Source organism: Natator depressus, chromosome 3, assembly GCF_965152275.1.
Source record: "Natator depressus isolate rNatDep1 chromosome 3, rNatDep2.hap1, whole genome shotgun sequence".
In the NCBI taxonomy this organism is placed as follows: Eukaryota; Metazoa; Chordata; order Testudines; family Cheloniidae; genus Natator; species Natator depressus.
The window spans coordinates 144,107,147-144,124,915 of record NC_134236.1 but is presented as its reverse complement, the minus strand read 5'-3'; the positions used below and the strand labels follow the sequence as shown (position 1 = coordinate 144,124,915).

At 41.2% G+C, this 17,769-nt stretch overlaps 1 protein-coding gene across 6 annotated transcripts in view; it reads right to left on the bottom strand.

Moving 5' to 3' along the window:
* The window catches only part of SPAST (spastin), a 72,423-nt gene that overhangs the window by 53,416 nt on the left and 1,238 nt on the right, over positions 1-17,769 (bottom strand). For 2 of the 6 annotated variants that reach the window (XM_074948963.1, XM_074948962.1), the window contains exons 2-4: positions 14,935-15,017; positions 2,390-2,476; positions 378-461 (exon numbers count right to left, since the gene is read on the bottom strand). In XM_074948963.1, the coding sequence (XP_074805064.1) occupies positions 378-461; positions 2,390-2,476; positions 14,935-15,016 (253 nt within the window). In that variant the 5' untranslated portion in view covers position 15,017. Of the gene's footprint in view, positions 1-377; positions 462-2,389; positions 2,477-7,276; positions 7,970-14,934; positions 15,018-17,769 lie in introns of those variants that run through there. The other 4 variants (XM_074948958.1, XM_074948960.1, XM_074948959.1 and 1 more) reach the window with 2 other exon arrangements.

Here is a 17,769-nt window from a genome sequence, read left to right as displayed (position 1 = left end):
GGCTGCGATCCCCAGAAAGTAATGAAAGGCAATTGGAGAGTTGAAAGGTGTTGAAAAATTATAATTCTAAAGCAAAGCAAATAAAATGTCCAGGGTAACTCCAGGATGATCAAAACCTTCTAAGGCTGTGAAGTCAAATCTACTAGTTGCATTATATGGTATTTGTATAGTAATTGTAAGGCGCTCATTAATTTTTTTAACTTCAAATAAGGATCACCAACCTGAAAAGACTGAGAAACACCACACTACACTACTATGAATTTAAAAACAAAACAAAACAATGATTTTTGCTCTTCATTTTAAATAATGAAATATATTAAGTTAATGCATTGTCATTATGTATACCAACTTCCCAAATTATGAATAGCAACTGGTACCTAGAAGCTGCAAACGATCCTTTGCCATAGCCAAATTCGTCATCATTTTAGACTGCAGACGTCGAGCTCGTTCACACTGATCACCTTGAGAAGAAAGAATCGATATAGGAATATGTCAAGTTAATGTTTACAAGTGCTAAAATAATTCCTTCACTAAAACTGACATCTAACCTTTCCCTCTCCCCTCTGGTAAGGGAGGAGAGGGAAATAAAATTTAAACCTTAGTCAAAGATCTTAAGTTAAAGAAAACAACGCTATACAAAACTGGCTCTGTTTGCTTCACAAAGCTGCACATACAAAGCTGAAGACTCGAGTGTTGCAGTGCATGTCTATGACACCACAGGCCAAGCTGGTGCATGCTACCATTTAGTTTGTGAAGGCTGTATGCAACAATGAGGGAGACAAAGTGAAACAAGGTAAAGAATCAAAAAAATGTAGAAGACTAACCAAAGAGGCAGGTATAATTTAAAGTGATTTCACTTTGGCAAAACTGACAAATTTAAACTGAATTAACTGTGTCCCTTCACGTTTCAAAACCTCAGTAATGGAGTTACAAACATTACTATGGCCACTTCCTTAAAATAGAGCTCTCACAGTTTAAAAGATTCTCTAACTTCTTAAAGAGAACACAGCTCTGCCGGAGGCTGATAGTGAAGGGGAGTACTGTATTGTTAACTAAAATCTGTTTTACAGGACAGGTACAGGACTATGCTTACTATAAATGATAAAATAGGAAATGTCTTCTGAGGTAGTTTCTCTCAAATAGTTGCTGCAAGAATGGGCAAGTTTAAGTTTTTAAAAAATTACTAAGTGAGCAGAAAAGCATGGGAACTCTCTTAATGACCTCTTTGATACATTGCATATAATCTGAAGAAATATTTCTGCCAATTTATCCTATATGACTTCAACAAAAGAACTAAGGGTCAACCAATGAAATTAAAAGGCAACAGGTTTAAAACAAAGAAAAGCAAGTACTTCTTCACACAATGCACAGTCAACCTGTGAGTTGCCATGGGATATCGTGAAGTATACCTGGGTTCAAAACAGAATTAGATATCCTCCATGAATTTAAATCCTTCAATGGCTATTAGCCAAGATGATTATGGATGCAACCCTATGCTCTAGCGTCCCTAAACCTCCAACTGCCAGAGGACAGGATTGGACCTCTTGAAATTACCCTGTTCTGTTCATTCCCTCTGAAGCATCTGGCACTGGCCACTGTCAGAGACGGTATATTGAGCTAGATGGACCATTGATCTGACCCATTAGGGCTGTTCTTATGTTCATTCACCATATCTGAAAACTGACGCAGTTTTTCTTGGTCGTATGGCTTTACCTGAAAAATGTATTTTTAAGTCTCTCAAACATAATACCACCTACCCCTCTGCAAACTGTGTTGATTTATATTCACAGTGTAAAACTCTATAGCAATGAAAACACAAATCCGCAGACCTCAACTTAAATGGATCAAGTTGGAATTTATGCTACAGGAATGCCCATTTATTAACTTTAAGAACATTTTGGTATTATGTTTTAGATGGACATTTTCATGAGCCAAAATTGCTTTGGCTTTTGAACAATCTTAATATATTTATTTCATAAAGCAAAACAAGAAAGATTAACATAGGAAAGATTTGCAAATACAAGGGTGTAAAACATTAAGGCATTAGAAAGCTAGAATAGAAATATTTGAGCAGCGGGTTAATCTTAAAACCCAAGTGGCAATTGTTTTTAAATATATGCTTTTCCTATATGAAGAAAATAAATAGGGATAATTACCTATCTGTGTACCTACACTGGAGAGAATGTCTGCTGCATTAGGAAACATTCTGCATGTGCTTTTCCACTATACTGTTGAAACCGCATGTGCTTTTCCACTATACTGTTGAAACCAACCACTTACTTGAAGAATGAAATATGGTGCTTAACTCTCCCATTTTCCTGAGAAAAACGCCAGGAAGTGATATTCATCACTAAGGTATAAACTTTACACACACAAAAAATTGGCTTACCTTGACCAATAACTAAGACAGCTATTCCTTTCTCCAGTTCTTCAATTCCTTTCTTATACCATTCAACAGCTTGTTCCTTTTGTCCTGCTTAAAATGGAAATTGGTCCCTTACTTTCTGTAGAAAATTATAATTAAAGGAATGTTTCTACAAGATACGCAAGATGGGTAATGTACAGAGTTTAATTACAAATGTGGGAAAAACTACACATTTGAGCAAAGTACTGTTATATAAACATTTTTAAAGGGACAACTTCACATCTAGTCAATTTCAAAGACTGAGTTAACAATAGTTTTAGGTGCTAAACCTGCCTTTTTAGCACTAGTCTCAATCACTTTTGCTTGTTTTCATACGTTTTTCCTCCTAATATTTGAAAGCTCCAGAAGGAGAAAATGGACTAACCACACATATTCACAGGAGAAACAGCGGGACTGTGACACAGAATGCTGTCAAGTCACAAAGCAATCGCACTGGAAAACCCCTCTTTCCTAATCTTCCATTTACATATAATGTTCATAGGGTAACTACCATTAATAGGTATAAACATTCAGAAAGAAAAGTGACAAAATCAACACATTAAAGTGATGGACAAAGCATAAAGACACTTGCGTCCCAAATTATATTATAGTGAACCCTACAGGGCATGGCATTTTTTAAAATTGGCTTCAAAGCAGCCACTTTCTGCATAGCCCTCCTTTTAGAAATCTCTTGAACCAATGAAAAACAGTAAATTAGTACACCAGGCTCTCTTTTCTAACAATCCAGGTTCAAGACAAGAGGAAAAATGAGTGCAACGAACAACCTCTTTGCTTACTCTGTCATACCATAAAACCACTACCTATATCACAAATGTCAGCCTCTTCAAGAGGCACTAATCATTGGGATAACAACAGGGCAGGAGGGGAGAAGAGAGGACTGCGGTGACTGAACATTGCCATTTAGGGAAGCTTAGACGGCTACCAAAAACATGCCTGGATTTAATATACGCTACCTGATACTGTTGGTGTAAAATTTACTGAAATACCAAAAAATGCAGATTCGTTTTAAAGCTCTACTCTAACTCTCTCCTCTTACATGTTTTCTGTATTCAAAGAGACATTCCATGATCTATTTAACCACATAATGCAAATTAGGAATATGTCCTATTTAGCACAAGTTTTATTTAAAAAGCTTAACAATCAAGTATTAGTTTCAAGTATTGTTATCCTGTATCTGCTGTCACAAATTGTAGTGTTATCTCCAGAAAAAAGTCAGGGTAAAGGGAGGAAAGATTTTGTGAAACCTTAAATGTAAGTAAGCAAAGTAGCATATATTCTCCAAGTGCTCATTTCGAAACAACAGTGAGGGTCTTGCACTGGAACCTTTTGTCCCACATCTGTTATCTAGCATTTGGTATGGCAACAGCCAATATAGCATCTAGGCATTGTCCCTACAACCCAGTTGAAAGCTTTGTACTTCACGTGCTCTGGCTACTTAGCGTATATATTTTAAATCTCCCTTCCCACCATCTTCTTCCTTTTGACTAGTCAGAAATCTCACTCTCTCCCTCCATCTCCAGCTTCCTGACTGTTAAGGGCAGCTGTGCTTCTCCAACAATGGGGGTCTCTACTACCTTACCCCTCCTTTAGCCTCCTTTTCTCAAGATAGCTCCTGTGTCTGTCTCTGCTACTGGTTATAACTGTCCCAAATGAAACTTGAGAAGATCTGTGTCAGCTTCACTACTGACCACAAGGTTCTGAAGAGAAGTTGTGAAACTGCCCAGATATTTTGTTAATTTCACTCTGCTTCTGTCTGGGAAAGTTTTGGCATTGACACAAACAACTGAACTATCTGCTGGCCAACTAAGACACCACTACATAGGTCCAGATTCTGACTATCCCTGCAATTATAAAGAGTCATTTTATTTAAAAAAATAATAAAAAATAAAAACCAGATTCTACAGAATTTGGTGACTCACCTGTCCCTGACTCCACACAGTTCCCTAAAGGGGAATGGATTTTTCAAACCATTGCCACAGTAGTTGCAAGTTACAAGACAAGCCAATTACAGCGTGTCTAGAAGTTTAGAAGTGAAAAAACTTAACTAGGTATCATTATAACTACTTAATGTTAATTAAGTGTATATCTTTTCAAAACAAAATGGGCACAAACTAACAGGAGACAGTCTAGAAATCTTAACTGACCCACAAACTATGCATAACAAAAATCGCTTCACATACGAAGTTGTACAAAATGCACCCAAAAACGAGTAAAAACAGATTCAGCACACGTTAATAAGTAAATCCCTTTATGTCCATAAGATTAATGGATGCTTCCATGTAACTAATAGATCCAAATGTTAAAGTGTGGTTCCTTTTTGGGAAAATGGATGTAATAGTGTCACCTTTGTATTTGACAGATCTGCTCCTAGAAAGTCATATCTGCTCGTATTAGCTGTAGTTTGTTTTTTTAAACTACTATTCACCATGCACCAATAACACAACTATAAAAATCTTAGAAGTGCAGGAGTAATATTTTAAAATGCAACCTCATGAAAAGAGCAAGACCTGAAGGCTTTATGCTGCTCAGTGGACTGCAAAGACTTTGATAAAGAGGTTTGAGAATCACAGTACTAAATTGAGCAAAGTTATAAAGAAAAGCACTACCATTACTCCCTGGACACCAGCAACTGGGAAAGGCATCTAAAATTGAAATAAAAAAAGGCTATGATCATACTGGTCTACAGGAAGTTCTGAAAGATCTATTGATCCCACAAGTATTTGTATTGGACTCCTGAAGTGTTTCTAGTCTACACAGGTTGTAAGTTACGGGACTCAGAGAAAGATGGCACTTAACTACATTTTCTCCAGCATTTGTGCTGTTATTTAAAAGTAAACCTAAAGTAAACCTTTAACTGAGGTAAGTGGTTCTCTCTCCCAGCATAATCGTAGTGGCTGTTTGTGTAGTTCCATGCCGCTTAGGACAAACTAACTATACAACATGCCAATTAAAAGAGGGGACATCAGAGATGGGATGTTTGGAGGAAGGGGAAATCAAACTTAAGAAACAAGTTAGTTCTTATATTTTTTTGCCTTAAATGTTAAGGCTATAATTCCATAACAGTGTTCTGAAAAAAGCAAGCACTAGCTATTATAAGCCATTACAGGTGCTTGACTGAACTGGAGATTTATCTACCCTTAAGTACATTGTAATCACCACCTTTACTACCATTAACATTTTTAACCAACTTCAGTTCTAAGTTTTCTTTGAACCCTCACAAGTCCTATGTCACACAAACATCTTTTTATATTAATAAGGCTGCATGCAGCCTCTTTCTGAGCCCACTACTGCCTTCTCAAGTTATTGCAGCAGACCAAAGTAAGTCTGTCCCTTTCATGACCTACCAAGCATGCAGTCTGTATAAAGTCTCTATTTTGATTTTAAAGGGGGAAACAATTTTTACTTCCTGCTATGCAGAATCATAGTTTCATTAAGTCTTCACATCTTAAAATCATGCTGGATGTTTCCAGGGGAATTTAAAGCCCAGCACAGTACCCAGGCCTCAGAGGACTCCCCTTTGAACACTGCCAGGGTTGTCCTGCTGCAGGCAGACAGATGGTCTAAGTCAAATACACTGGCAATAGGTATTGTTTGTTTTTAAATCTAAACCAAACAATAGTTTTCCTCAACCTTGTATTTTATTTTAAATTACTTGTTTCACAGAGTTCTATAAGATACTGGGCAAAAGTAAGATAATTATATGACTCAGCAACAATTTTAAAGGAAAATGCAATCTTTAATTGCTAAGGTACAAATTATAAAAAATTTATCTGGTATTTGGCAGCTTGTATATCAAACCTGAGTAGAGATTTTCTTAAATATGTATACAATTTGCAAACTAACAGTATGCTATAAAGATGTTGCCAGACCCTGAAATATATCGCCAGTCCTGATAACATAATTGTGTAGGCATGAATAATGTGACAGTTTAGTTCTGAACATGAATACCCCATAAATTTCCCCCCAATCTGTATCTATGAATTAAAATTAAACAATTTAAAGACTGAATTTCAAATACTTTTTGGGGCCAAAAAAAGCCAACAAAAACCCTAATTGTGCCACATATATTAGAAACTAGATCACCTACTGCATCTGCCAACTGTTGTGGTGCTGAAAACAAAAGGGAGGAGGCAGAAAGTGGGGTGAAGGCTAAAATTCTATATATTAAAGCTATTTTATATGTTGACACCTCCTTAACATGAAGTTCAATCTCCTACAGAACACTTAATTTAAATGCACAGTATCTAGATTTTTAAAAACAATTACAATAGCTCTCTACTCTTGCTACACACCTAGCCTGAAATCCTGGTACCACTGAGCCAAGATTTCACCGCTAAGCTTTAGCTGTTTTAATATGTTTTTTACCTGTTTCTAGCTCATCCTTCTCTCATGGGAAATGCTCAGCAGGTTTCTGAAGTTTGCTGGCCACAAATTACTGCACATCTCTGCCACCAGGCTAGAAATTTTACTTGCCATTCTCCACGACTGAACCATTTCTGCAGAGGTATCTTCCCTCCACGCCACCCTTCTCTGGTCTCTATCTATATCCTCAGCCGCTGTCACACCATCTGTCAGCAGCACCTTCCCGCGGCAGAGACGCCTCAGGGATGTTCAGCTCATGTGCCACACAGACAGGACGCAGCTGGAGCCAAGGATGCGGAGGGCGCATGACACCCCGACATGGGGGAAGAACAGACGCCCCCTCATTCAAGGGACTCACCGCTAGAGACCCCCCGGGATCCACTCAGGCCTCGCTACCTCCCTCCCCCAGGATACCACCCGCCCCCCTCGAGGCTCGTCCCCACTCCAGGCACCATCCTCGCCCCACCCAGGCTCCCCGCGAGCCCTCACCTCTCTCCTCTTCATCGATGCGCAGCGCCACGGAGATGCACTCGAAGGCTCGCTTGTGGCAGGCTCGCACCGTCTCGGGCGCCCCGCCGGGCTCGGGCGCGTCACCGGCCCCAGCCCTGCCCTTGGCGGCCATGAGGGCGCCCCGGGAGAGGCGCTCGCAGAGCCAGGCGAAGAGCAGCCCGAGCTGGAAGGCGACGAAGCGGAGCAGCGCGAAGGCGGCGAAGAGCGGGTAGGAGAAGTAATAGAGGTTCCGCTTATGGGGAGACGCCGCGGCCGCCCCCACCGCCGCCTGCTGCTGCTGCTGCAGGGGGGGAGCCGGCCCGGCCGGGGCGGAGGGGCAGGCCCCGGGGTCGTGGGGCGGGGAGCTGGAGCCGGCTGAGCCCTTCTTCTTCCCTCTTCCGCCCGGAGAATTCATTCACCGCCGTCGCCATAACCCGCTGCCAGCGACTGACAACAACCGGCCATGGCGGCGGCTGCGCCCCTTTTAGCCAGCCCCGGCTAGGAGGGCTGTGGAGAAAGTGCGCACAAGCCCTTCCTGAATACAGGGACGCGTAGCCGCCGCCCCTAGCGTGCGGTTATTGTTGACAAGCAGCTGCGAGAGGCAGGCAGCGAGGCGACAATGGGAGGTGTGGTTGGCGCAGCGGCTGGGCATGGAGACTACATATCCCAACATGCCGCGAGGCACTGGTTGCATAGCATGCCGGGTGTTGTAGTCCCTGTTGGTGGTTTTTTCGAACGTTCAGGGAATCCGCTGCGGGCGCGTTGCATTTTGGGACATTTAGTCTTTTCGTTCCGCATTGCATGTCGGGAGCTGGTGCATCGCAAGGCGGGTCAGTTGCCGGTCTTGCTGTAGAGTGTTGCATGCCGGGAAATAAGAGGTGCCCCTCCCTGTGCCCTGCTGGGACTTGTAGTACGCGCGGGCTGCGTTGCTCTCTCAGACTAGCAGGATCTAGGAGCCACGTGCTGGGTGGTGTCTGTCATGCCGCTCCCAGCCAGCGGTCCTCGCGCCTTCCAGCTGGAGCTTCCGGGTGAGCCACTGCAGCCCCTCCTCCGCCCTCAGTGGGTGCCCACTGCAACCCACCCAGTCAGCGGGGTACCGCAAAAAGTGGGTTTTACGGTCTGGTGCCTACACCTGGGGCAGCACAAGAGGCGCCTGGCAACAGGGAATGCACAGCAGGACTGATGTTCCTGAACCAGAAGAGCGAGTCCCTGGCTATGGTAACCTCTCTCACGCCCATATACAAACCCTTTATGTTTCGAATAAAGGACAAGTTGGAAATTATAGGAGAAAGTTTATTTTTAAGGGCACATCCCCAAGGTTTTATTTGTGACACACACTCGTCTCTAAGTGACACATTTTATTACAGTGTGCAATCCCTTTCATGATTTTTGGTGCATACAAGACAATATTTATTGATTAATTTGACATGTAATGTGAAACAGGCACCAAATGAAGGACAAGTGGCCACGCTACATATGACATTCTAACATATTCCCTCTCAACCTGATTTGGGACAGATCTGGGACACAGTACAGGGGAAAAATCTTGAAATGAAGAACACTAGAAAATCTATTGGGTAGTAGCAGGATGGTAAAATAGGGAGGGGTCAGTTTCTGCAGCATGAATTACATTTTATGCAACGTCACCTTAACATTAAAGAGCTATAACAAATTCATAAAATAACATCAATCCAATATTAAAGTTATATATTTAAACATGGAAATGTTAAGGTTAAGACTCCCATAACATTAATTTGCTCACATTGCATATATTGTCTATTAAAGCATACATTTAAACAATTTAACTAGTCGTTAGAAATTAAGTACAGTCTTGTTTCAGAGTAGCAGCCGCGTTAGTCTGTATCCGCAAAAAGAAAAGGAGTACTTGTGGCACCTTAGAGACTAACAAATTTATTTGAGCAAAAGCTTTTGTGAGCTACAGCTCGATGAAGTGAGCTGTAGCTCACGAAAGCTTATGCTCAAATAAATTTGTTAGTCTCTAAGGTGCCACAAGTACTCCTTTTTTTTAGTAGTCTTGGTTATCTAAGTGTAAAAGGAGAAATTGACTACATTTGGATAAGCAAGTGTTCAGATAACCAAAGAAATTTTCTGTGTGAACAACAGGCTTTGAGACATCCAACCTCGTTTCAGATAAAAAGAGGCGTGGATAATCAAGGTTCATCTGCATTACGTGTGTGCAACACAGCTATCAATATGTACCTTAATATTTGTATTTTCTCGGGGTTTTCTTTTTAAAAACAAGTAAATTTAATTTTGCATTAACCTATTATTTGCAGTTAGTTTCCTGTTGTATTTTTTGAAAGAAAAGTCCTTAACTTCCTTCACCCCACTGATGCCTATCAGTCGTCTCCCTTTCTCTCTTCTGGACACCTCCTTCCCAACCGGCACATTCTGTCTCCTGGGCCCGTACACGTCCCCTTCTTGCTGAGCTGTTCCTCATATAAAACGTCATAATAGGATGAAGAGAGGCTCCCTTTAGTTCTTTCTCCATACTAGGGTCCAGACAAGCTAAGGGGTAAGAGACTCAATAAGATCTGAGGTGCTCAGATACTATTATGGTAATAAAGATTACCCCCCACCCCCCACTATACAATTAATTGTCAGGTAGGGAAGGAGTCAGTCAGTGGCTACAGTTCTACTGGATAACCTACCAGGACCATAGGTGCCGACCCCATAGGTGCTCCGCTTAGCACCCACCGACAGCCAAGCTCTCCCCCCAGCGCCTCCCACCCTGTGGCGGCCCGCTGATCAACTCCTCCCCTTCTCTCCCAGCACCTCCTGCACACTGCAGAACAGCGGCATGCAGGAGGCGCTGGGAGGGAGGGAGAGGGAGGAGCAGGGATGGGCCATGCTCGGGGGAGGGAGTGGGAAGAGGTGGGGTGGGGCCTTGAGGGAAGGCCTGGGAGTGGGGATGGGAGTGGAGTAGGGGCAGGCCTGGGGTTGAGTGGGGCTGAGCACCCCTCAGGTAGAGAGGAAGTAGGTGCCTATAACCAGGACAATTGAGTGAAGGCAAGAAAAATCAAGCTCCTGGAATAGTCTCTTTAGTCTTGCTCATTGTGAGTGAGTGGGACTCTTTTGGCTTGCAATTAATTTTACAGTAGTGTTTAAAATCTCTCCCTGGTGAGGTGAAGGGTATTTTTAATCACACATTCCATTTCCCACATTCAAACTATTTCAGCTCCTGGCCTTCTCCTGGTGCCTGTTTGGGCCTTGCAGTGAAAATGAGAAGTTCTCCTCATCCCCAAAGACATCATTTAGCATGCAAGACTTTGTTAGGATCATTTAAGATCTTATCATGGCATCTTAATGAATTATTTTTGTAATTCTTTAAACAGCTTCCCTTCCCTTCCCCCCCCCCCCCCCCCCGTTTATCAACAAGACTAAACAGGTTTTACAGGCCTTAAACATGGGTTTTGAACACTGTTCTAAAACATCTACGGTTCAACTAACTATCCTGCAAACAGGCTGCCAAACTGTTTTAGAAAACCATTCAGTGGGAGTCATGTTTACATCATATTTTATTATGGGATATCAACTCAGTCCCTTTTCTCCCTTATTACTATGGAAATGGATAAGTCTTCACTCATCCTTTTCACAATCTCCTCTATGCATCTCCTTCAGGTGCTGCTTTGCACATTTCAGGTGATAAAATACATTTCTTGGCACCTTATCTATGTATCAGAGATGCTTTTACTAATGTACCCATTTTTAAATGCACCAAAGGCCCAAATCACCTCCAAATGATGTCAATATTAATGCAGTGCGACCTAGAGCAGGCGCTCATGGTCCAGTTCTACAAACGCTTACTAAAGAGCATAATGCTTACTACTGTGGACACTCTCTTGGAATTCACAATAGTAAGTACTCCACTCAACAGTAAGTATTTGCAGGATCAGGCCTTAAGTTCCTTACAGTTTGAGAATTATTTGGAGAAAATACAGGGATGTTTCAAAGCTACTGAAATGTAATAGACTTGAGATAATTTGAAATTAACCAAGAGGAAACATGATGAATAATTTACTTAAAAAAATAGGAACAGTTGGAATCTTGCTAATTGAACTGTTTTGTAACCCATAAAGCAGTCAACATATAATATCTATAAATCATATCACATTACACTAAAATCATGTTTTGATTATTTAGATTAGCAGGCTGTATAGAATTGCTACTTTTTTTTCTTAAAATCACATAATTAGAAATGTATAATAGCTAGTAGGTTATCTAGTCCATCCTCTTGCCATTGTAGGATTGCGCTTCTAGAGTATATTCTCAAGTGCTTTGTCTAGCCAAATTTTAATTGACTTAAATAATGGAGCTTCTAACACTTCTCTTGGAAGATACTTACACAATTTAATTCCTACATGTCAACTTTAAAGACAAAAAGTCAGTATGATATGTAGCAGCTACGTGAGGAGGGTGTGGGTAGGGGATTAACCAGGACCATTTTCAGATTTTTCGCCATTTCTTCCTGTTACAAACCCCCTACGCCATACATTCCTTCTTTTTAAAAAATGTTACTGTTTTGTGGAGTAACAAAAATCACAGTAATTTAAAAATGAATAAAATATCATAAACTATTCATAAGATATTTTAAATTTGGTAAATGCTCCCCACTGATCCCCCACAACTTGCTGGTAGTGGGACAGCTGGGTTCTTTGCTACACCATAAGGTAGGTAGTAAGAAATCTTTACTCCCCTTCCCAGAAAGGGCAAATGAGACAAATATTGCGGAGTGGGATTTCTCATCATGGCCATAAGTATGGTGTTTCACTTGAAATTTCAATGCAAGCCAAGTAGTTTATCTTGCAGATGATTAAGACTTTCCACTAGTGCCACATTCCATTAGCTCGGGTCACCTACAGAATGTAGGTGAGCTTACAGGCCTGTTATTAGATGTCAGCGTTAGAAAAATTTTCATTATACTCCATTCGCAATTACCTTACAAAATTATTCTTTCATCATCCCTTTAAATATTAGATAGTTGTCATACTGGCCTTTCATTATCATTTAGCTTAGCAACCATATTTATTTATATTATATCTTCCCTATTGAGGTAGTCCCTCTATCATTTTTATTACTGTTTTCTGAATTTTCTCCAATTTGTTTGATATTATGATCTAGAGGATAGGGCACAGGTCTGCCAATCAGTATTCCTGAGTTCTGTTCCCAGCTTTGCCACTGGACTTCCTGTGGTCTTAGGCAAGTCCCTTAATCAATATGTGTCTCAGTTTCCCCAATACAATACTACTTTTGTAAAGTGCTCTGATCTTCAGATGAAAAGCACTATTGACGTTCAAGTGTTGTCATTTATATACTATGATGTACTACTTTCCCACAACATCCCCAAACATCAGTTCAGTGTATGAAGGTATTTATCCCTATTGTTTATTTTATAATAAAAGAGTGTTTAAGTAAAATGACAGTTCCAAGCTAAAAGCACTTCTGTCCACAAATCTTTCATCTATTGTTACAAGCAACACCTAAGATTGCTATAACAAAAATAAGATAAACTTTTTTTTCAGTTTGCTTACTTTGTGCACAAGCAAATAGCCACTTGTACTGTTTCCCTTGTAAAGTCAATTTATTGTGTGGGTCCTTCATAAAGGACAGAGGAGTACATATGATTTTAAATATAAAAATATGACTGTAAAACTATAAAAACTGGCAGGAAAGCTCAGGATAATTCTAACCCCTGAAACTGCGTTTAAGTTATTTTGTGAAAAGGGACTATATTTCAAATTAATTGCGGTTATGTGTATGTATGCCTTATCTAATGGTAAGGGGCATCTTTTAATACATTTTTAAAGTTTTTTTATGAGAGAATAATGAAGTCTGAATAACTGTTCTGGTGGGGCTGATTCTTTGTGTATATTATATATATATTCTGTATCATATAATAATGAGTATATTATTAGTCACTCTCTCACTGGAGCTATTATTTTACCAATTTGTGCTATTTTTATTGTGAATTAGTTTTGTTTACACAATTGTAAAATCTTTTTCTTTTCTTAAGTGTCTTGCTAGTTATGTGAGTTATGCACATTTTATTTAATGGCCTGTTTTGCATGACTTTATTTGCTCTATGTTTCATTTTACATGAAAATCTTTTTAATAAAGGCCAGCCCTTGTTATCCTACTGTGTTGGCTCTGTCGTCTTAACTAAGTAAGTAAAAGAGAAAAAAAGGTGTAAAAAAAATGTTTTGTAGTAACACCAAAAATACACCATGGTTTAGGCTTACATCCTGCAGCTGGATCCGTGCAGCTAGACATTGCACTTGCATGCAGCTTGTTGACTTCAGTGGGATTCAGCACAAGCATAAGGTGCAGCCAATACACATCAGATTGGCACATTACAGTCTTATCTTGCAAATGTGAATTGATGAAGTTAAATATATCCAGATTATTTTCTTGCCACTTCAACCTACGTATTTCTAAGATTTGGACTCTCCTCTCTCTCATGCTTGAGAAGGCTGTTGTTCAGACCCTCATGATCTCACACTCAACCTGACACCAACCACTGACACCTTTTAACTAAATTTGAAACACTGCCATTAGGATCATCTTACTGGCTCATCACACTGACCACATCATCCCCCTCTTTGCATTCCTCCACAGGCTTCCCTTCTCCACCACATCCAACATAAGCTCTTTGTCTTGGTCTTTAAGGTCATTTAGGTCCATCCTCTGTATAATACAGGGACATGCATATCTAACATACAGTTTTGACTCTAGCATTTGTTCTGTCAATGATCACAGTCTCAATTGCCCAATTGCTCACTTCCCCTTCAAGCACTCCATGCTTTCTGCCATACTGAGTCTGTCTGCATAGTTGAAACTCATCAAAATTCATAAAGCCAACACATGATCTGCTTTTAAACCATCCTTAAAACCTACCTCTGCAATGATGGGTATAAATCATTCCTGGCTGGCATTGGTTAGGCAAGGGGAAAACTGTGACTTCTACTTTCCTGCTAAATCCTATTCATTTTATTATTACCACATCCTTCCAAACCACTCCCATCCTATATATCTGTTTCATCCAGATGTTACATCCTGTCTGACATGAAGATTATGAGTTCTCTGTGTAGAGGTAAAAATCCTAAGGCCATCTTGGATCCTCTAAAGCAGTGCTTCTCAAGCTATCTGATGTGGGGGACTGGCAATTTTTTTTTTCCAATGTGCCGCAGACCGGCAGCCGATGGCTCATGGACCAGCACTGGTCCGCGGACCACCACTTTGAGTAGCACTGCTCTAAAGGACAACTAAGCATCCGTTTTGTAAGTCCTTCTTGTCCCCTCCTCACTCTGAATTTGGCACCTTTTTATGTTTAGGTGGGAAAAAATGGTTACTGTTATTGGCTAATCTGCCTAGCAACCCTATGTCTATATAAGGGCAGTGCTCAGATTAGATTGGGGCTGCCCGCCTGAGTGACAGTCTTGTTGCTGTCTGTTAGAGACAGAGCAAGCGGCTGAGGGTTAATAGGTTAGGCCATTCACCCCACAAGGGTCATCTCAAGCAGGGAATATCCTTACCTACACGGACCTAATCCATCTCCTATAGTGATCGCTTGCCCCACGCATGACGACACAGGTAAAGGGAGAGGGAGGGATTTAATTACCTGAGTACTTCCATCTTACCCAAGAAGACGTTCATCTGGTTCCGCCTCAAGGTCCTGGTCTCCATCTGAGGGATCCGGCCATTCTGTCGTGCTGCATCCATCCTGAAGAGGAGAAGACACCATCAAATCAAGCTGCCAGAGATGGTAGTGTCATTGTCATTTTAATCCTCGTATATAGATCCCTGTTGGTACAGCCTGCCTTGTTTTATTATCTGTCTCACCTTGCTACCTGGGAAGTCCTTGCCACCCCATTAATAAATCTTGTTATACCTTTATCCTGTCTGAGTCATATCTGGGAACACAAACCCTCGGTGATAGATATGGGAAGGGAGGCGAACCTGAGACTGAGACTGTCATAAATAGAAAGGGAAGGGTAAACCCCTTTAAAATCCCTCCTGGCCAGAGGAAATCTCCTCTCACCTGTAAAGGGTTAAGAAGCTAAAGGTAACCTCGCTGGCACCTGACCAACATGACCAATGAGGAGACAAGATACTTTCAAAAGCTGGTAGGAGGGAGAGAAACAAAGGGTTTGTGTGTCTGTCTACATTTTGTCTTTGCCAGGGATAGACCAGGAATGAAGCCTTAGAACTTTTAGTAAGTAATCTAGCTAGGTATGTGTTAGATTATGATTTCTTTAAATGGCTGAGAAAAGAATTGTGCTGAATAGAATAACTATTTCTGTCTGTGTATCTTTTTTGTAACTTAAGGTTTTTGCCTAGAGGGGTTCTCTATGTTTTGAATCTAATTACCCTGTAAGGTATTTACCATCCTGATTTTACAGGGGGGATTTCTTATTTCTAATTCTATTTTTATTAAAAGTCTTCTTGTAAGAAAACTGAATGCTTTTTCATTGTTCTCAGATCCAGGGGTTTGGGTCTGTGGTCACCTATGCAAATTGGTGAGGCTTTTTATCCAACATTTCCCAGGAAAGGGAGGGTGCAAGTGTTGGGAGGATTGTTCATTGTTCTTAAGATCCAAGGGTCTGGGTCTGTAGTCACCTAGGCAAATTGGTGAGGCTTTTTACCAAACCTTGTCCAGGAAGTAGGGTGCAAGGTTTTTGGGAAGTATTTTGGGGGGAAAGACGTGTCCAAACAGCTCTTCCCCAGTAACCAGTATTTGTTTGGTGGTGGTAGCGGCCAATCCAAGGACAAAAGGGTGGAATATTTTGTACCTTGGGGAAGTTTTGACCTAAGCTGGTAAAGATAAGCTTAGGAGGTTTTTCATGCAGGTCCCCACATCTGTACCCTAGAGTTCAGAGTGGGGGAGGAACCTTGACAGAGACTCCTGGCCATTGTTAATTGTAGCTCCTGTTTCGGTCAATATCTATTATTTTATTTATTTATTTATTTATTATATGTCTGTACAATGGCTAGCACTAATCCTTAATTTGGGTTCCTAGCTGATTCTGTAATATAAATATTAAAGAAATCACACACAAAAGAAATTTTAAACATTAAGATTGCAAAGTGAAGTCCTCAGAAGTTAGAAAATAACAGAATCAAGCTAGTATGTGCAACCTTTCTTTGGTCCCCTTATGCATGTCTTTAATTACATGATCATATATTTTTCCCACTAGACTCCTGCTTCATTCAGTGTACAAACTGGATGATGCTAACTGGATAAGCAACGAGTCAGCATTTTATCATTTTTAATATGTGACCCATGTCTTATTTACTGACCACCATTCAAATCCTGCTTTGAATGATCAGGAATTATAAATGTCCTCATGGCTTTTCTATAGCACTCATTGCTATAGTATCCAAGTGATTCATGTAGATGAATTAGTTTATTTTCACAACATCCGTGTGAGCTGAGGGGTTATTATTGTTCCCATTTTACAGACTGAGGTCAAAATTGTCCACTAATTTTGGGGGTCTGATGGGGTATACAAACCCCACACTGGGCCCAAAGAAGTTAAAAGGCAATACTGTGCCCAGGTAGCATTGCGTCTATAGGCCTGCTCCAGCTGTAGGAGCAAATTAAAAGGAGTTCAGACGACTTGGTAAGGGCAGGTGAACAGGATCCAGGAAAGAAGACTCCTTCTTTAAGGAAACCAGGCAGATGGTGGAACCTGAATGGGGACCACAGTGTGGGTAAGGCCCTTGGCAGAGCCTTCCCCAATCACCACCCATTTCAAGCAGCAGCAGATCTTGCAGGGCCCTGCTCATTTGGGACTTTGTGAAGCTACTGACTGTTTGGACCACCGGAGCCATGCCCCAGACTGAAAAGGCAAATAGGTAGTGAGTAGCCTGGGGTGGCAGATTTTGGCTCTGTATAGGGAGGAACCTGCCAGTTGTACTTCCCACTGGGCTCTGGGCTGGGGGAGGAGGGCCTGAGTCCCCCTACTCTGCCCTACTTAACTGCAAATGCCCCAGATGCAGTGGGGGTCCCAAACACTGCTGGGTTGAAGGCAGGGATCGGGTACCACCACTATGCCCCCTCAATAACAAGATAAGGGGTTGGAGACCAGGTACATTAACCACTAGGCTACCTGGCTCTCTGAGCCACACATCACAGGAGGCCTAATTTAAGAAGCCTAGTGTTTGATTTGTTTTTTTCAGAACACTGAGACTTTTATAGCACTACATGTGTTCAAAGCACAGCTCCCTTTGTCGTCAGTTGCTGTGATGATAGTCTGCACATCTGACTCCAGTGTCTCATGTTGATGTTGGGCACAGAAAATGAGTCCAGGAAGTACCCTGGTAAGAATCCCATCAACTGGGGGATTGGGTGGATTCCTGGCTAATAGGCAGCTGGATTTGGTTTTTTTCCAAGTAGCTCTAAATAAAGGGTGGGGGAATTCACTTAAAAATACCTCGAGCAAAATAATTTTGGCTGCAATACCACAATGAGA